Raw genomic sequence first — 22,547 nt, 5'->3', positions numbered from 1 at the left:
TATGCTGTTGTCAATTAACCGGTCTTTAGGTGCTGCAACGGCAGGCACATATCTTCGTAGTTTTTGCTCACTGCCGTGCTACGGTCTTGTGAGATTGGTTGGATGGATGCCGACGAAAAGATGATTAACTATATTATACGCAAGGAATGTGTGATGTGTGTACGCATAAAGGTACTCCCAATGTGTTCTGGGTAATTAAACAATGTACTGAGAAATGCCGAAAAGCTGTTTTTTGTGTTATTCATTGAATAATACTCTCGGTGTTTGTGTTATTGAAAACGCATGATAATTCCTTTCACTCAGAAAAATAACGATCTACAATACGACCCATTCGTTAACACGCGTTTGTGCGCTCATTCCGATTCGGCGGCTCATACAATATAAACACACACACACACACACAAATAAATATATTATAATATACATGTGCGGGTGTGAGTGTATATAGTGTACATATGTGTTATATTTTTTTTATTATTTCCATTCTTTTTATTTCTAAATTCGCCCAAGTCATCGTTAATGACATAAAAAACAAGATTGTACTAATGAAGGGCCGCCCTCTATTTCTCGGCTCTCCCTCCCCCACCCCTCAATTGTTTACGACATTGCCAAGTCATTGCCGTGCAACCGAAAAGGTAACACGCACGAAAAAGAAAAATTAAAAAAAAAAAAATACCGCCAAGAATATTTATATATTTGGATTACAATAAAGTTTTGATTATTTATTAGTGAGGACCTCGTGTCGCCGAGAATGTAGCCGCCATACCTATTGCATAAGCTCATTTGGACAGCGTGCTGTGTATGCACGTGTAAATATTATAATAGTGTGTGTTGTGTGTGTACGCCTGTGTGAAACCAGCGAATATTTGTATGGATTCAAAAATACGCACGCGAACAATGAAGTAATTTACGAATGATAAAAATTGATTTATAATATATATATATATATATATATATATATTAATTGTATATACACATTTTTCAACGGTATATAAATTAGGGAACAGAGTTAACGTGCGCATAATTATTATCGCGACGACCGAGCAAATTAGACGGTCCGAAAAATATATATAGGTTAACGGGTGTTACATACAGGTCGCAATCAATAGTTACGGCGCATTCAAATAATATAATATAATGTAGGTAGGTACTCAATACTCTTTTAAAATATTTATATTATAATATTATAATCGTATAAATAACAAAGATAATAATAATACATAATTAATGATTTATCATGTCTCAATAGTGTTTAATTAACGAATCGGTAAACTCATGTCGAAATTCCTCCAGTGGAAGAATATTCATTCTGTGAAACATATTATCTTTTTCTTCGTTATAGGTTTCATACTCTCTTATTGTTTTTATAAATTGTAACAAATTGTGAAACAAAAATTTAACTTAAAAATAATAATATATTATACATTATAATATTCAGAATATTATGTTTAAACACGATTTTTAGGTTGGCGTTAGTCATACATTATAAAATATAAAATGCAATATGTTTTATAATTAGTAATTACTTACCATATTTTTATTGTTATTTTTCGAATTGCTTTTAATGTACCTTAACTAATAATGGTGTGATTAACAATAATTATAGTTGGTCAACGACAATTGCAAAAATGATTATATAAAAATCAAACTCTACTTTCTCATTTTTCAGTCCGTCAGTTTTGTACATTTATATAATTGGTATTATCTTATTGTTAATGACTTTTCTTCAATTTCAATGATAACTTCTTTCTTAAAAGAAAAATATGTAATTCTACTATTAAAAAAATTATAAATCAGATAATTACCGTCATAATGTTATTAATTACACAATAATTTAGATATGAACTTTAAATAATGGTTATTTTCTAAAATAAAAATTACCTATACTATTGTTAATTTTAATAATTTTTACTGTTGACTAAAAAATAATAAATACTTAGTACTAGTATTATTTAAAGGTTAAACAATGTTTATAGGTACCATCACTATAATGACACACGTATAATACATTAATAAATTATGGTTATTGTTGGTTATGCAATTTCTAAAGAATAATATTTTGTAAATATTTTTTGTTTTATGTTCATATTTTAAAATATTTGTAAATATAATGTTAAGTCCCTTAAGTGTTCTATATGCATGCAACTATATTCATTGTTTGACATATCTGTATCTATTTTGCCTATCTCGGAGCCGTGGTAAATTATATATATTTTTTATCAATTTTCTGAAAGTAATAGTTGTTGGTAAGTTGGTTAATAACATTATATTTACATTTATATTATTTAAATTAAACTATTATTATCTTCTACTATAATATTATATGTTTTTGATAAATTTATAATAAATGTACGGTTTATAAGTATCTTATAATAATAACTAATAATAATAATAATAATAATTATAATAATAATAATAATAATAATAATAATAATAATAATAATAATAATAGGCTTGCAAGGAAATAATGTAACAATAGTAAAAGGAAACTGTGACAACTTACAGTGCATTTTATGTTTTGTTTACAAATTATTTTTTCATTCAAATTATGAATTTAACAAAATTATTTATCCAATTAGTTTTATGATCGTACAATATGAAATAATGATTACTGATACTTATTATATACCAGCTATTTTAGGTATTTATTTTATTTTATTGCACGTGTGTTGACTACTCTAATATTGGGATACAAATATGAAATAATTAAAATATTATTTATACTTATCACAAATTTATTTTATTTATATAATTACTAATTTTTACTCTCAATCTCAAATTTTAGGTTAGAATTAAAATACCTAATTCCGTTATATATTTATTTTCAAGTAAGGACACACTCTTAGGTACAGTTTTAATCTACTTTTAAATTAATGGTTTGACTTTAGATAACTTACAACTTTCAAGTTCATATTAATACATATATATATATAGTTATTTTGTTTATCTATGTATTAATATAACTAATTTACGATTATAATATTTGAAGCTATTACATAAGATTTGTAGAATAGGTGAGAGCAGGGGAAAAGATAATTTAAAATTCCAACCTACTGTCCTTCAATTATATCAAACCATAATTCACTGTTTTAAGCCGCCATTAATATTTATTGTTGACGGTTGTTGTTTTGGCATAAAGTTGTATTGTTAAAAAAACCTATTCATTTATTGCCAATAATGTTGTGCCGGTATCAATTATTATTTGTCCTTAACGAGTTCAGGACTGACTGACTGACTGACATTAATGAGAGTGTAGGTACCTATATAATATAATATATACATATATATGTGTGTGTGTGCGTCTTTTATTTCTTTTTCATTTGTCGTCGACTCGATTTTTTTCTCGGAAAATTAAATGTTTAAGCAACCACTGGTCATATTTCCCACATGTTACATAATATGATGCCCGGCGGCCGATCAATTATTAAAACTAATAATAATTCGTATTAAAGTTGATATAGGGTTTTTTTCCCATTTCTCCCCTATAGTTCTGTGCCATTGAATAAATAATAACCTTTTCGTTTCGTCCATGTTTTCTAAAGTTTGATTTATAATTAAAATCCCCCACCTATACTCCGTCTATAATATACCAAACCAACTCTACATAATGACACATTATACATTGTTCGTATTCGCAACAGATATATTTAATTGTTTTCCGTACGTTTCTAGAACAAAACTCAGTTTTTGAGTACATAATCAACTGAGTAGCCGCGACCTAAGTGTCCGCGATAATATTCTCTTCTTTTATATTTTACTCAGTGAAAACTATACAATATTATACTCGATTTTGTTCTGTGATCACTAAGTGGATTTCGTAACGATATTGAATGTTATAGGAGAAAAAAATTAAAAAGTTAATTTCCAATATGGCCGCAAGACATGTCCATTTTTAATGTTCACCACAGATATCGCTAATAAATTATCATTATTATTATTATTATTATTATTATTATTATTATTATTGTATATCGAGGGTATATTAATGGTATTATATTATTATATTGTCCATCCGAATGGTTTATGGACATCGTAAAAATTCTTTGGCCTTATACGTGCCAACACATCATGATTAACCCTTATCCGCTTTAAGTGACATTTAGATCGTGGGTATATGTGTATGAGAGTATTTGGATAAAAGCCAGGCCGCTGGCATTACTATACTGCAAAAGAGGACTCGCGAGTTTTAGGAAATACTTACCTCGTATAGGGTGATTCATCGGGTCAGTTTATCATATACGATCCCTCATGCTCGTAAATATTTGAAAAATGATTTCCTATAACTCAGCGGACAACTTAAAACCTATAGGAATAAGTATATAATATTCGAGTATTCATGTGGCGTTTTGTCACTAGTCATCATGAGTGTCAAATAATCATTCTTATCCTGCTGCAGTGGTGTTGCCGTTACGTGTCAAAAATGAAAGCATAATAGAGATCTGATGATTTGTGTTTATATTGTTTTAAATTGGAAAAAAAATTAAATTATTTTATGTTTATTTTAATAACACGTACAATGTATAAGGTAGAACGAACAACGATGTTTGTGCTTTCATAATTTACATCACGTATTTTTTACAGTTAAAATATTTCAATTTGAGTTTGTGTGTTTATTGTAATATAGTTTTGAATTGAGAACGCTGCTTAGATATTGTCATAAATCTTAACCCAACAACTCGTATTGAATTTTAAACAAACTTTTTATGTGTTTACTTATTATTTTAATAATAATAAAATATAGGTAGGTACGTACGAACTGATAGTTTAAACAAACTCTTGTATAATAATAATAATAATAATAATATAGTATTGTTTTTAACATATTATCATAGGTGCAACTATATAAATCAATAAATAATAAATTTAGAGGGGCTAAATCGTATAGTCAGGGGCGAGCACCCATTTAGCCCCCTACCTTCTAATTGCGCCACTGCATATTATATTATGGTAGGTACATTTGCCATATATTTCTATATTTTTTCACTTTGTTTAGGACATCGCGCAGAAATTATGTACTTAAAAAATATATCAAAATAATATTATCTCTTGCGTTCATTTAATTAAATCAAAATGCCCACACGGTGTAGTTGTGGTCCTAAGCTTTTTCTTCGTTAGAGTTTTGTTACAAAATGTACGAATAAATTGAAAATAAATGCAGTGTTTTTACAAATCATATCAATATGACTGTTGCAAATACTCACAACATTATTGAGATATTAGTTTGTCAATTGGTCTAACATATTCAATCTGTTACAGCTAATGCATATTTATAAGTGTCTTACGGAACAGTGTAAATATTTAGATTGTTGATTATACAAATAATATAAGTACACAATATATCATATTGTATTCCATATAAATATAATTTAGTTCTGAAAAAGAATGGTTGGGTATATAATTATTGATTAAATTTGCATTAAAAACAAACAAACACGACGTATCGTTTTACAAAAAAAATGGTCTTTTCGTGTGTGTACATACAAGCACAGTTTTTTTTTAAACCAGAGTAAGGTGTTAAACAAAAGAATTCGAAGAAGAGGGAAATACATAGAAACAAATAATATACATTTAGATACAAAGTATGAGTACATAACGTTCTTTTTCGCCATGTGTTGTTTCGTGTATAATTACACACACTACGTGGTCTAATTAGTCGTATTATACGTGACAGTAGATTACAATGGACATAATAATATGATCGGTGGTCGTAAAAAATGGCTTGTCGTCATCCCCATTATATATAGTCCAGCTTGTATGCATTTTATCGTTTCAGCTATTATTAATATATTATGTAACTACCCCGAGTTCCAACGGAAAATAAGGAAATGGTAAATACCATTATAATATATAATTACTGCACGGGTATATACAGCAGTCATGATGTATGCGTACCTACTGCGTATTAAATTTTAAAAACCATTTTTTTCCATTTTATTATTATTTATATAAATTTATAATAATTACACGTTTTTAGAATACATTTTTTTGCTATTGTGAGGCGGTACAATATAGCATAAAAAAACCTCTTGTTTATTTAAAGGATATATTATTATAATAACCGTCTCAATATCCCCCCAAGCCAGGTCAAACCGTATATAGTCTCGACTATAGGTATAATGATACACCCATATACATATAACCCTTTATCATATGCCTATGGTATATTATACTATAACACGAGTCGTTTTTTGTTTTCCGTTTATAGTGGTACTCAGTGGACAAATCCCAATTGGACAACGACGTGTTTTCGAGTTTTGTGCAGATGAACGCGGACGCGGACACCGAACGGTTCTTGGACGATTCGATCGAACAGAGCGACAGGCTATTGCCGCAAGTGTGGAAATCGATGGTGTCATCCGTGCTGAACGTGTTCATGACGAAGACTTCCATCAACGGGTAAGAACAACGTGGCCGCCGCGCCGTATTGTAATATAATATCACGATAAATAACCGTCACGACGATTATATTATATTATTACACACACACATAATACCCTGCAGTCGGATTGTGCGCTCGTTGTCGAAAATATTATTATATATACACAGCAGTTGAGCCAAGTACTGCAAAATATTATACCGCAGCTCTACGAGTAGGTATATAATATGTATGCCGCCTACATCCAGCGCACAGTGTTTCCCAAACTTTATGTTATTGACTCTTCCTTGTAGATTTTAAAAAAACATCATTCCCCTATTAATCAAACAAAACAGAGATGACTTTTTTAGCAAGTAAGGTACTTGATTTGAGATTAAAAACGTCGTATTGAACCGTATCACGTGTTCAATTTAATCAATTATTCGAGTATTGCTTGATCGGTCGTCGGTTGGTTGTTGTTTTATTTTTATTTTTATGTATTAAATCTCACCCTCTTCCGCCACACCTAAGAAGAACGCTTCTTATAAGTTAGGAAACACTGATCTAGTGTAATGCGTACATCACATTATACATTATACAGGGTGTATCGCTTAGATTAGGCTCGTTTATGCAAATGCGATTTTTGAAGCAATATTATAGACTCGGATTAGCGCGTTTACACGTTTTCTATTCCTTTTAAGGTACAACGAAGATTCTTCCATAGTAGGTATAATAAATTATATATAAATATACACACTCTTCGTGCCGTATTCGTCACTCGTCTACACCCCATTGGCCGGTACGCTAGCATCGTCCGATTGGTCGGTAATAAAATATTATGTTTTTCATTCGGTTTTTTTTTTCTTTTCGTTTTGACTGTCCGCGTAATTAAGCTCGACGACGACGACGACGACGACGACAACAACGACGACTGCCGCCGCCGCCGCCGTCACAGCAACCGGTCCGCCGTCGTCGTCGTCGCGGTCGTCTCATGCATATTGCATGCCGCGTACGCGCCCGTCAAACCGAATGCGCGCGCGCCGCCGACAGCCCGGCCGGGTCGAACACCGCAGCAGAAGAAAACCGCGCAAAAACGCATCCGTGGGATTTTTTCTTTTAGGATTTTTTCTCGTTCCTCCGCCACCGCCGCCACACACTACCGACGGGCAAAAATTTTAATCCGGTTTTGCCATCGTCGGTGTATAATAAATAATATATTATATTATTATTATTATCATTATTATTGTTTTTATTATTCGTCCAACGCGACAATTTATTCTTCTTCTCCCTATATTTTATATTTTATGAGTGGTGGTAAACAGTACTATAAATTATTGCGCACAACTGAACTAATCAGCTAACATTTGAAGTTACTTCAATTAAATGTTGTGGTTAGAATATAGTCTTAACTAAATTAAACATTTAATTTTTTTTTTTTTGATTACACTAATCATTATTTTACTTACTAATACGGCATTATCAAAATCATAATCTAAATCTCGACAACCAGACGACACCCCCCCCCCCTCCCTTCTAGTATTACGCCATAAATCATAATGCTATGTATTGAACAACATAGTGCCATCACGGTTTAGAAATTAATTAGTATTGGAAACAGATTGTAACGAAATTGTTATTCACCGTCAGCTGATTTGAAACATTGGTATTCCAGCATAAACGTCCGTTGATTTTTGCTCGGTTACGCGAGTTTGTGTTTTGCGACTTTTCCATATCGTGCAGAGATTGATATTTCATGAACGACTTTATTACGCGCGTACATGGTAAAAGTAACAATATAATTTATCTGATAAAACCGTAAACACCGTGTTTAGTAAGACATTTAAAAAACAAGATTTGTACTTGTAAATTCTAATGTTCTTCTCTTACACTTATATAATTATATCCATATTATATTGAACTCATTATTATAATATTATGTCTTCAGATTTGAGATACCTATATTGAGTCATACAATATAGCGTGTATAATAATATGTTCCAGTTTATATATTTTGTAAATAATTGCATGGTGTATTTCATAAAGAAGTTTAATGTTACATTAATTTTATATTTGTCGTATTTTAATTATTAACGGTCTTTTAATTTCTAATCAGATCATTATATTCTAAGTTATAACATGGTATTATAATAACGTTGTCTGTCTGCGTATATAAGTTATATTAACCCGGTGTCCCTATAGTAATATACATATAATCGTCTACTGACAAATGATAATGTTACTATATATATAAAGACATGAATTGTGAAATAAATAACATAATAAGGTAATTTATTGCATAGATTAAATGGAAATAATTAAAAGCCTCACGGCTAGTTTTTAAACCATTCTATAAATCTATTTCCGTAAATTAATTAGAAAAGGATACTGAACATAGTACGATGTATACCTATACGTCTTATAATGCCCCGGGCAATAATTTGTGCACAATTGTCCGCGTTACAAGCAATAAATATATTTATATTTCTTATTGCCTTGATATAAATGATTTAATGTACGTGCACTTATGAAATATTCTATTATATATTTTATCGATTAGGTAGTGATTTAATAAAAAAAAAATCGTAAAACCGCTGTGGCGGCGATATACGCTGCTTATATACATTTTAAATTCTAAACGTCTATGCTATTACATAATAATATATTCGTATAGTTCACATCTGACGTCGGCCATTAGTCTTTACGTATTATTATTATTATAATCTACAAATATTCGGATAGGCTTCCGATACCGACCAACGCTTCGTACTTCATAATAATAATAATAATGATAATAATAACATTACAAATCGGATATCGAGCTCGCGACGGCGACACCTGCGCCCGCGCAGTTTCGGCTTCTCGTAGAGGTTAAGAGCGGTTATATGGTCTGATATATAACTACCGTTGTTGTAAGTATCTATCTCATCCACCCCTCAATCGGTAGTATACATCGCAAATGACTCTCTTCGACCCACCGCCGTTGTATATAAGCACACATTATATTATATTATACAACACAGCCGCCCGAGGTTTCTAACGTGTCGAGATATTGTTGGCATCGATTCCCGTTTATTATTACTACTACTACTGCTACTACGCTATTATACTATAGACACACGCACACCGTCGTAACCTAAGGGAAGATGGCTGGATTTACCCCGGACGTATAAAAACCACCCCCGCGAGAGCCGCATTCAAACCGTCAGCAAGGGGGGGGAGGGGGAGCGGGGAGCAGCGGCGCGATGTTCTCGTACAATGCACGCGCGTCTAAATCGTTGCGTATTAAAAACGTCGGCGTCGTGGAGGGCTCGGGGGCCCCCGGGTAATCTCGCTAATGACATTTTGATTACGCGCCCACGGTGGTACCTATAATATACACCGCCACCACTACCACCACCTCCACCACTACCAACACCGTTTCGGGGATAAATATTCACGTTTTCACCGCGTTTATAGGTACATAAAAGGATACGCGTGTGTGTAAGGACTGCAGCAAGCGACTTCGGAATAATCTTTATAGAGATACGAATACAAAATAAAAGGAAAACTGTTATTTTTTCCCCTTTTTTGTATATATATATTATATATATATACTTATACCACCCTCGACCTAGGGGCTAGTTTCTTTCTTTTTTTTTAATTTAATTTTTAGTTTTAAGGGCTCCCCGCCGAAGGCAACAACATATGCAGGTATATTGTGAAACGTATATAGATATGTAATAATTGTAATAAGTATGTATTTCTTTAAAACTATTAAAATGGTACCGTGCATATGTCGTGTGTTTTATTTTGTGATGTGAATTTCCATCGCACGCAATTTTTCACGAAAACGATTATTGTTTAACGTTAATACTAAATTATAAATACCGTTTCTAGTTATATCTTGTTGTTATTCATTTTTCTTGTATTAATTTGCTTTAGTTTCTTTTTACTGTTTAATTCGTGTAGTATAATGTTATACGCGTTCCCACCGGAAATCGGCATCCAACAATCTCGACTATACCTATTGGAGAGAAATAATAATTATAGAATCTATACAGTTGTTATTAAACCATCGTCGAAGTGTGAGAAAATGCGGTCGACATCAGAAAGCCCGTCAAACAGCAGTTGTAAATTAAATATTACTCGTCATCCTTGACGTGGTCTTTTAATCGTACATCGTGGTTTTTCTTAAATTATCGCATCATTATCAAAACGTTTTTATATAGATTGTCTGAAATTTTTCCCTTTACACAAAATATTCTCATTTTCAGATCATATATATATATATATATATATATCTTGAAATCGAATAACAGTTAAAATAGAATATAATATGATATAGTTCTGCTGCAATTAAAAGTCACCGATTTTAAAAATTAAAATTTTTTTTATCTTAGTATAGGTACCTAGTGCTTTATATTTTTTTTATTCTCGTCCACCTAGCTACTTTACCGGTATTTATTTAAATCGCTATGATATAGTGCGCGTATTATAAGTTTTTGTCATCACATTTTTATGTCACATATTATTTTATTATGATTTAGGTATACAACCGGATTAGTTCGTTACAAGCAAATTAATAATAAATAATAACTGAACTTTGAATCACCGTCGGGCTTGTTATATTGCCGCTGCGCAGTACACCCGTAGTTTGGGATGGGTGGGTGGGTGGGGGGGGGAGTAAAACTATAAATTATACTCATCGCTATTTGATTCTGCAGTGGGTATAGAGCCAGTAAAACGGTGCAGCGTGTTCGTGTTTTTCAACGAGCTGGCTTATAAGATTTCCATACATCATTGTATTAGCGTATTGCCTGCAACAATTATTATGGAAGTCAACGGTAGCGGCGGCGCGTCTTAAGTGTATACGCGATAACTGCTGCATGCCGACCGTGCCACCCGTTTTTTCCATATATACGCGGCGGCGGCGGTGGTGCTACCGACGTATATAATAATAATGTATAGGTAGTATCTAGCTGCGTGGTAATGCTGTACAACCGCACAATATATACATACGCTATATATATACATACGCTATATATATACATATTGGTACAAGTGCGAGTAGTCTCGAAAATGTTATTAAAGTTGATTAAATTAAACCAGCCAGAATATGGTTGATTAATGATGATGACGGCTCGGAATCGGCTTCCTGGCCAGTAGCTCGGGATCTTTATTTTAGTAGACTACACACAAACACACTCGCGCGCGCGGACACTGTACACAATACATATATAATATTATGTACCCGAGACCCATTGTCTATGCGCTGTTTGGTCATTAAACAACCGGAGGCCTGATGATTACTATACAATGCCTTAATTATTGCCCGGGTCTTGTGAATCGAGATGCTATATCCTATATATAAACACATGCATGTTATAATGTATATACACAATATAATATAGTCTCATTCTTTTCGTATGTCGCCTCCCACCGCCACCACCGCCGACGCCGCGCCGTCGATTCGATTTCATTCATTATTGTAGTAAAAATCCTCGGCGTAAAAAATATGATCATCAACGAGAGGAGGAGAGTGTATATAGCGTATACACAGTACATAGTAAACCGTGTATAAAGCAGAAGGTGAGTGATAGAGACAGCCACACGTACCTACATATACGGATACCTCGTAAATACCTATATAGGATATATTATGATGAAGAACGGGGGTAGGGGAGGGGGGGGCCGAATGGGAGACGCAACCTTTCACGGTCCGTGATCGAAGTCCTTGAGACAGAATAAGCCAACGGCCCGACGAACAGCATCTCCTCACTCGGTTCTTCTCCTCGTTACGTACGATATTCACCACCAATATGGCGCGTACTCGTCGATTACACTGCACGCGTACAATATAATATATAATATGTGTTTATGCATGTATATACCCGAGCACCTCCGCCGTAGTAACGCTCGGTGTCGTCGTATATATACGCATCACGCCTCTGATATCTCGTTAGCCCGTCACTGAATATTACCATGTGCATAAGACACATTCATGCGCACCTATATATAGTACAGTAGTAGTATACGTACAAGTAAACTTGTCGACTTCCACCGCCGGCTAATTGTGCCCGACGGCGTTTATGCTACCGGTTAAAAATACGTACAGGTACCTGCAGTGCGAGTGCGCGCGTGTTACTTATTATTCTATCGTCAAATCGATTTCTATATATAGATATAGGTATATAACATATTAAGATACATAATCATACTTGTGTGTGTGCGTGTTAGAAAAACGCTTTTGGGGCTGCTGCAGCCCAAAAATGAGTGCAGGTGAGACGTGACTGGTGAGGAATTGCTAACTTGCAGATTTTGGGAAGAAACTGACAATAACATTTTGATATAAATAATGCATTAGGTATGGTTTTTTTTTTTATGTTTTAATCACCTTTAATCACCAAGATGAATAAAGCGTAAACCCCCCCCCCCCCCCATTACTATTGGTTTGTCTATGAAAAGAGATGATTCAGTATATTTTATTAAAATGTCGAGAATCGTATAATAAATAATAATACGATTCTGTACGAATAAATGCACTCTTCTGTTTTTAAACGTCCAAAATCGCAATATAACGATTACAATCCTATTATTTCTGCAATTCTATTCCGAGAATATAACGTTTTAAGCTTTCTCTAGTTGTTTCACTCAAATAACAATATAACGCGGTTTTTATAGGTACTTTTGTTGAAGCTTGGTTTTTTTTAATCTCAAAAAACGTGAACGTATTTATTGAAAATTATCGATTGCCCAACGATATAAATTAAAATAAATGCATTATACATTTTAGATTATAATATATATATATTTTCGATTGTTTTTAAATTTCTTCGGGTTGTTCACGTTTTTCATCTTTAGCTGTTATTTGATTTTAGTGCTCTATATAAAATATTAGAATGATACAAATACATTTTTCATAAAAATGTATCACATCATCACCATCACAATTTTCGATACGATATAAAGTCACTCCGATGATGGCTTGTTTTTAGTATTCAATATGGATGCCACGTTTTTTGTCTCTCCTCCGGTTGTTTGGAGTGGAAAAATAAGTTTTAGTGAAACTTTAAGTTTCAATAATAGAAATACGCTGGAATTCGAAGAGTGTTTTATGCATTGACAATAAATAAGGCCCGATATGAAGTAACGTCAGCTTCTATCATAGTTGAAACGATACATTTTTGTGTATATAGTCTTTTACTGTGTTGTATATTATATCTTTATCTTGGGGTTTTAGGTTATATAGAGTTATATGTATTTATATATATCACAAACAGTTATTTTTAATTTCGTATGGGTATAATAGTTAGTATTTTTACTTTAAATAGTATCTAAACTTATTAATTATCCATGTTTATATTTCTATTGTCTTATAGTTGATTATTTTCATGGTTGGACATTTTTTAATCATGAATAAAATTTGGTCTTTCTGAAGTGTAAAATGATGAATTATTTTTAATTTCATTTAGAAAATGTACAATAAGTACACCGTACGACGGGCGAATGAATAAAATAAAAACACTTGAATTTGTTCAAATATTAGTTTTAAATAATTATAACATTTATGCGAGTAATAATTTATATAATTTTTCTAAATTAGTATTTTACTAATATTATGTAGTTATAGCTGTATAGGTTATACATGCCTAATTTATATTATAGGCACATTTCATTTTATTGTTATAGGTACCTAGTGCACTGAACAATTTCCTTAATTTTTATTGGTATTATTTTATATAGGTAATTGATTTTATAAATATACCGAATATTATTATGTATTTCAATTGAAATTAATACATTTAACGAAAATTGTTTTATTCAACAACAACTTACTTGTATAACTGGATGGATTGCATCAATTGGAAATATAGATTTGTTTTTTTCATCGTCTTTACCGAATATCCGTGAAACAACAAAATAATATAATTTCCTTAGAACCCACGCTAAATGAACGCGTTCCAAAGATGGTAACGGAGCAGTGTATTGGTTGTTTTTCGTACAATATAACACAAACGGTGCTTTACACTATTATATTTTATATTATAATAGAAAAGAAACACGTTGTGCGCTATATAGTTGACACGGAATTGACACCCACATTTTTATTTTTTTTTAATTTCAAGCAATTTATAATGGATGCATATTGCATACAATATATATATATATACATATATGTGTGTGTGTCTTAAACAGTCGTTGCTATTCAAATAGGTATTTTTGCATTAGTTTTGAAACGCATTATATTTTCCCAGCATCGTCACCATCACCACCCCACCCCACCACCTCCACCACCATCATTACTACCGTGTGTTGCTCATATTTGGACGATACACAAAAACGACACAACATTATATAATATAATAAAGTAATTTTTTCTCTTCTCGCCCGACTTGTGCGTCGCGTTATTATTATTATTGTTATTTTTTTTTTCTTTTTCGGATTTACGATTTAGTACGGATAGTTATTAATTTATTATTATATATTATCCATCGCAGTGGTGCCGTGGAGGACGATGACGCTTCGGAATCTCGTTTCCTCTTTTCTTACCGTCAATAATGTGAAACCGAAAAATATAATATAATAAAAATGTTCTAATTGTAGTGGCCATCTTAAATGTCTGTAAAAAAAATGAATAGACATTTTGTGTACACAACGACAGTTATTGTTGTGATAACGATGGATTAAACTGCCTACGTACCTAAGTATTACTGCAGTACTGCACATGCAGAGCACATAGCTATAGGTAAACTTTCTACCTATATGTATATTATGCATATATTATTATGGTATTAATTATAATATTATGTACTTTGTACTATGATAGTCTGATCGATTGTTGTAAAATAATATAAACGTGTTATACGTTCGCGCCGTCGCAACTCATTAATAGTTTTATAGATTTTTTTCGTAAACGTGGTTTGCTTTTATAAAAAAAATAAAATACTAAATTTAACAACTTTTCAAATCCTATTTATATAATGATGCAATTATTGAAACTGTCGTATTTAATTACCACCGTATATATTTAATAAAAATATTTCACGGTAATCATAAATTAGAAAATAGAATCACATTATTTATTATGCAATTTCTTTATAAAACAGAATTATCACGAAAAGAAAGGACGAAGTATTGGATAATAATTGGATTGTGAATAGAAATCGTTATCCTTCAAGCATCTACGATAGCTATTACTGAAATTATCTCACTAACCTTTTACCTCTTTTGCAATTTATCAATTCAATAATTACACCTTTATTACAGTGTATACATTAAATAACATATACCATTTTCAAAACAACAATTTCTCAAATTCAAATATTTTAAAGCAAATTCAAATAGTGTTGTAAAGTTTATAAATTATTATATACCTTAGCCTTATGGTTTATCGTATAAAATGTATAAAAAAAGAAATCATTCTATACCTATCGATAATTTATACCCTATAATTACTATAGTTAATTTATAATTTAAATCTGACGTGCGGCGCACGCATATAGAGCGTAAATCATAATATAAAACAAAAATGTTGAAATTAACTTAATTCTGATTTTAAAGAGAACTAATTATGTTTCAAGGGAAAATTTTGTATTGAAAAAGTTGTATATTTTGATACTCATAAGTCATAGGTCATATTATAATATAAATATAGTATGATATAATATGACCCATGATGTCATTGTATTCTGGAAGTTTTAAAATACATTTTTTATTTATTCATTAGAATCTATTTGGTTTTATAATTAAAATTCCAATCGAAATTATCTATAGTATATATACTTAATGATTTTTTTAACCGTTAACACTCATTATTTTTGAAAGTATTTACGGTTTTTTTAATGCATAATTCAATCATTGAAAACTAACATTATAGATTCTGAGCGGAGAATTCTATAAATACTCTGATCATCAATTTTGATGGAGGTTGCTTATCAGTAAATTGGATCTAATTGGAACTTTTGGGAGGTAAAAATTGAAAATTCTCAATGTTTTTTTTAATAATCGAGAAAAACAATAAAAAAGGTTGGAAATGTGGTTACCGCTCTGCTATACAATTGTGGGTATTGAGTGTTTCCCGTCCTTGAGTAAGTCACTGTAATGTTTGTGTTGGATTTGAATTCCATTTTTATTATTATAAATGTGTAAACTATAAACCATTTGTTACGAATAACGATTCTGAGTGAAGACTTCAACTAATTCTGTCTTTCAACCTATATTTTTGCTATTAAAATAATATATGTTACTATTAGTAATGGTATGTCGATTTAACAATTATATTGTCGAATCATTAATAATAATATAAGCGTAGGTAGGTATGTCCATTATATAAATTCGTCTAAATTCTGTTTTCAAACACTCATAAAATATTGTGGATTTACGCTCAATTGGTTTTTAAATCCACAATACGATACCTAGTATAAAAACTTATAAGAATATTATATTACATTTTTAAGCTTTTTGACTGATCAAACCTTTTTTATCGACATGAATAGAAAAAACCTAAACAAATCAATTGACGGTCTACCTTTTTGTTAACTAGGGTTACCAACAATTTGTTTTAATTATTATATTAAAATGTTAACTTACTTATAAATTCTTTTATGTTTTTCCCGAATGTTTAGAAAAACACTGACCATTTTTTGACCTCCTAAAAATACCAACTAGTTCCAATTCGCTGCTAGCAACCTCCATCAAAGTTGATGATCCGAGCATTTTTTCATCTAAGAAAAGTGTCTTCAGATATAAAAAAAAACACACACACCATTGTAAAGTTAAAACATTTATCGCTCGCTCAGAATCTCATAAGAACATTGGTTAAAAATGTTAATAATATTATTCAAATAATAATTGTTTGGTAACCTTAAATACCAAAATGTAAGATTATTTTCGCCCAAAATTATTTTTCATCGTGTACACGATGATTTATATCATTGAATACAAACACTTCTATTAGTGTACCTATCTACACACAATGACAAAGTATCAACGCCTACTGCATAGCAGAGTGATTGCCTAATGTTCCTCTTTTATTTATTTTTTATAATTATCATTAGTTCAGATTTTTACTTTTTTGAATAATAGCATACTCTGATTTCATATTTCTACAAAAAATATTTTCTAAGAATTTTGATGTTTAAAAATTGAATTTTGAATGAGTTCCTAGTTCATTTGTAGTATTTCTCGTATTTATGCTTTTAATGATTGGACTAGTGTCAACGATTTGGCGGGGTACCTCATACTTGTCTAGATTAGGTAGGTCACAACACATGGCTCACTGAAAATGTAAATACTTATAACTTATAAATATACCTACTCGATATTTGTATGCTTACATTTAGATTATCTAAAAGATAAATTGTTCTACGGGAAATAAAATGAAATATATATGTTGTTATTCAAAAAAGTAAACAACTTAAAAAATGATAATGATAAAAATAGTATTAATTTAACTTTTATTCAAATTATTGTTTTTATTTCTAAAAATTATCGTAAAAAATGTTTTGTGCCGTTCATACTTTTGAGATAACGAATGTTCACTATTAAAATAATCATTCTGTATATTGTGTACTTATATGAATAATACATAATATTATTACCCCGTCGTTCGTATTTTTAATTTGATTAATAATACCTATTTGATTTAATAGAAATGTATAAATAATAAATCTGATAACTTAATAATATATATGTGTACCTATATAGGTTATAGCTATACGCAGCGAGACAAAAATTAATTCACCGACAGGAAATGGAAAATGGTATTGGTTGATTACCACGCGTGTACCGATATAGATAGAATTTATGTAAATCACATTATATTATGTCATGTTTTTACATACCTGCAGGTTTTCAGCATTTGCATTGTTTATTTTGATCGATATTCATACGATTCCTATTTTCGATTTACATTATTCTTGTACTCGATTGTACTGCGTGTACCATATAGTACCACTGAATGACATTTTTATACCAATTACTTGTGATGGATGGAGTATAGCCTCATAATACCCTCCGTATGAAAATATTCAATATTATGTATAGGGAGGTACATTTTTCGATTTATGTTGATAATATTTTTGTTTGTTTCTCGGTTAAAAAGCTTAAAAATATAATAGGTACAAGATTCCTCGCGAGTTGTACTGTAAACAAATCAAAAATACAGTATCACTATTTTTTTATATGAATTTTAAGTTCAGATTTTGACAAACATTATTAGATATTCTAACATAAAATAATGATTTTAGTTATTCCATTGACATTTAAAAAGTATTATGCCACGAACCAATAATATTCACACTAAATACTACAGTACATCGGTTGGTATATTGGTATATGTATATGACTACAGTCATGTCGTATTTGCAACATTGTTGGCAAAAACATATTCAACCAAGAGAATTAAGAAATAATAATATAGCATATAATATTTATAGAAAATAATAGAAATAAATACTGATACCGAGATACGCTCAATTTCTTTTGCTCAGAATTGTGTTTGGCATTCGCATACAATAATTTTAAGTCGAATTTACATTTAATACGTCCATCACAACAGCGGTCTATATACTGAATGACGATTTAGACTCAAACACTAACTTACAGCAGGGAAAGTTTCCTGGTTTTTAAATATGGCTTGTAAAAAAAAAAAAATTTGAATTTAAAACCCTGAACCACCCTATTTGTGTTATAATTTTCCTTGATATATAAAAACAAATAAAAATAGGTGGGTACTTGGGAATAATATATAATATACATTTATAACTAATTAACTCCATAATACCGATCAGTGCAACACTCATATTCTATTAGCCATTATATAAATAGCACGCGATTATCACTGATAGTCTGGAGACCGTCGACAAATGAAAGCCATAGGTGGCGTAATCCGCGTTCAAACTCGTGTACGATTTTTTTCCTCTCTTACGCTGTACACAAACACTACATAATAGTAATATAGATGATTGTACGATACATATATGATGTGGGTAGGTATTATACACTTGTATACCAGTAGTGAGTACACTGGAAAACAACACAACAGAGCATTATTTTTACAACACTCGCACCCCGTTGGCCACATAACATAATACCTATACGGACAATTTTTTTTTCGTAATTCGTATTTTTTTTTTTGACGACGACGACGATTTTAATCTCGACGATGATTTATAAAGTCTACCGGCACGCGGCCGCTGCGGTGGCGGTTTTTGCGCTCTTCCGCCGTTCCGCGACGTGTCGGCGGCGAGTATATACATCGCATATACACATATATAATATAATAATATTATGTATAATTTGTATCGGTCCTATTGCTGGTGGGTATATCGGCGGGGCGGGCTGGACCGCACAGACAACAATGATTGCAGCCTTCCCCTGTTGTGCATAGTATATAATAATACTCTCCGCCGACCAGCTCGGGCCGGTGCGCGCGGAATTTTAATAAGACGCGCTACCGTGTGCGGTGTGCGAGGTTTATGCACCCGCCGCCGCCGCTGTTGCTGATGCTGCAACACGCACGGGCCGTGAACAGAGGCACAGAGCTATAAGTATGTATACACACTATATATGTATATCGCGTCTGTATAACGAGCAAAATCTGAAATAAAAACCTTGCGAGGGAATTAACGAACGGACGAGTAAAAACCAAAGGAAAAAAAAAAAATACTTTCGAAAACAATGATAAACACCATGAAAAATGTGTGAGAAAAAAAATGCATTGTATACAAGATGCATAATATTATAACACAAGCCACAGGGTCGTGATGGTATATTATCACTAAACAGTCAATTTATGTGTTTTTAACAACCTTTTTTACTAAAAATTTTACCTTAGGTAGTTTTAGTTATGGTGAAGGGGAGTGTTTGGAGATATCCCCATGGACGAAACTAAGAACATTTTTCTGTGGGGGGGGGGGGGGGGGTAAAATTGCATCAGCAGCACAAATCCTGATAATCCTGATTAAATAACTGGGGGTTACGGATAAAACTGGGGGCCTTAGCCCCACAAGCCCCCAACCCACATTGCAACTATGGGTACCCCACAAAATATTTGGTGCACAACTCATCCACTCGTCTATATTATAAGTTTTATTAACACTAATAATGTATAATATATAATTACGAACTAACTATACTGGTTTGAAATTTGATTTTTATATTATAGGGAAATCCTCAGAAAAATATTCCTGTTTGAAATATGAAATTAAAAATGTTTGCAGTGGTCATTAAAAAATTATAACTATAAAAAAATATGGATTTAAAATATTATGTTGTGTTATACCTAATGACTTCAAATTATTTAAAAAAAATATTTTAAATAAATTTACCGATTAGAAGTCTGTCGAGCGTTAAAATAAATAATAGAATCACCTCGTGTTTATTTTATATTATATTATATTACTTGCGAAAAGTCTTGCGTCGTCGCAGCGGTGGCACATCAATAATATAATATAATAATCGGATACCTAATAAAACGGTTGTAAAATCTATACATTATACGAAGTTGTACCTATACATAAAAACACACACGCGGCGGCGGTTCACTGGAAATGTGAATAATAATAATAATAATAATAATAACTACAATAATAATCGAACACGCATTTGGCGTATGTACTACCTACATACCGTGAATAAATAACGAGGGTGTTATGCTTAAACGCGCGTTTCCAAAACGAATCGCCGCCGCGAATACGATTTCGTTCCCGCCGCCGTCATTATTTTTCTGCCCGATTGTATCATTTAATTTCGGGCCCGGAGACGTCTTTTAGTTTTTGAGTGTGTGTGTGTGTGTGTGTGTGTGTGTGTGTGTTTTATAAAACACATTATAATGTGTGAATATCGGCGGCGACGGTGGCAAAGCGCCTATAGGTATACATTATTATTAGGTATTACTATTATATGTAATTTTTTTATTTTTTTACTCGTCAAATAATGTTTATCGCGTTTGACCATGCGGTTTTTACAGCTCATGCTCATGAAAAATTTAATTTCGATGAAAAAAAAAGTAAAAACACACAATATACTTTGCGATACGTAAACGTATTTATGTATAGTATGTATCATATTATATTTTATTTTATACACAATGTGTATGCGTATATATTATAATATTATACAAGTTCAATTAACTGATCTATTGTGTGCAATCACGAATCGTTTACACGGCAAAAGACCGAAGGCGATAACGATATAACGACCTATTCTTGGTGCACTATATAAATATATGTATATTATATTATATTATATACGTTCACTCGATAACTCGAATGTTCACTAAAGACGCTCTAAACGTGTGGGAGAAAATCTTTGTTGTTCGCGAATATCGTCTACAAAAGGCTCAAAAAAATTTAGTACGTATTTGTATACATATATATATATATATATGTATAGTTATTTTTCACGCGTACCTATCTATGTAAAAACCAGCCACCGTTTAATTTATAAAATATTTAAAATATTCGTATTATTACTCTACCACAAAATCAAAATCAATACATCCTTTTTTCATAATTAATTGTACTATGGGGTATGCATTTATTGCAGTTAAATCCCGCAGAAAATTATGAGGTAGATCATATTATTATACAATCCGTAAACTATATACATAATATACAATATACAGCCTATATATAGACTATAGCTATAGTTGAATCGGATTTTTTATTGGATCTCTTCGATTTTTTAAGAGAAAAGGGGTTTCAACATATGATGTTATATTAGTCTTCATCGAATTTCTGTATAGGTACCCACGAGGTTTTAATTTTTGTCTGAAATGTGTTTATTCCTGAAATTTTAAATTTGTAATATTATTTTAATTCATCTTTTATTTTTGTATGAATTACAACCGATGAGCAAAATTTTTTTTTAAATAAATACAATCTGTCAAAAAAGTATTGAATTACGTTTCTAGTATAAAAAAATATAATAATATTATATCTACAGCATTACTATATGGCAGTGCAATGGACGGGTTCCACCCAGTACTTGGCAACTGTGTCTATAATAGGTTTGAGAACGGGAATGATATGTGAAAAATGTGCAGGGAGGGCAGTACTCTTGAGTCCGAAACAATGGTCAACTGGTCAAGTAGATACTTATTTGCAGTACATAAATTATGATTCTTCAAGTGTCGATAAAATTAACTTGAGAAATGTTATATTATATTATATATTATAGTTGCACGTCAGTGCCTATACTATTCTGAATC

At 31.6% G+C, this 22,547-nt stretch overlaps 1 protein-coding gene across 6 annotated transcripts in view; it reads left to right on the top strand.

Moving 5' to 3' along the window:
* Nucleotides 1-22,547, top strand: part of LOC132943404 (protein-L-histidine N-pros-methyltransferase) — a 128,717-nt gene that overhangs the window by 15,827 nt on the left and 90,343 nt on the right. For all 6 annotated transcript variants that reach the window (XM_061012379.1, XM_061012378.1, XM_061012381.1 and 3 more), the window contains one exon: nt 6,206-6,396. In XM_061012379.1, the coding sequence (XP_060868362.1) occupies nt 6,206-6,396 (191 nt within the window). The remainder of the gene's footprint in view (nt 1-6,205; nt 6,397-22,547) is intronic.

Source organism: Metopolophium dirhodum, chromosome 4 (assembly GCF_019925205.1).
Source record: "Metopolophium dirhodum isolate CAU chromosome 4, ASM1992520v1, whole genome shotgun sequence".
In the NCBI taxonomy this organism is placed as follows: Eukaryota; Metazoa; Arthropoda; class Insecta; order Hemiptera; family Aphididae; genus Metopolophium; species Metopolophium dirhodum.
The sequence above is the reverse complement of the archived record's forward strand: the minus strand, read 5'-3'. Positions and strand labels throughout refer to the sequence as shown.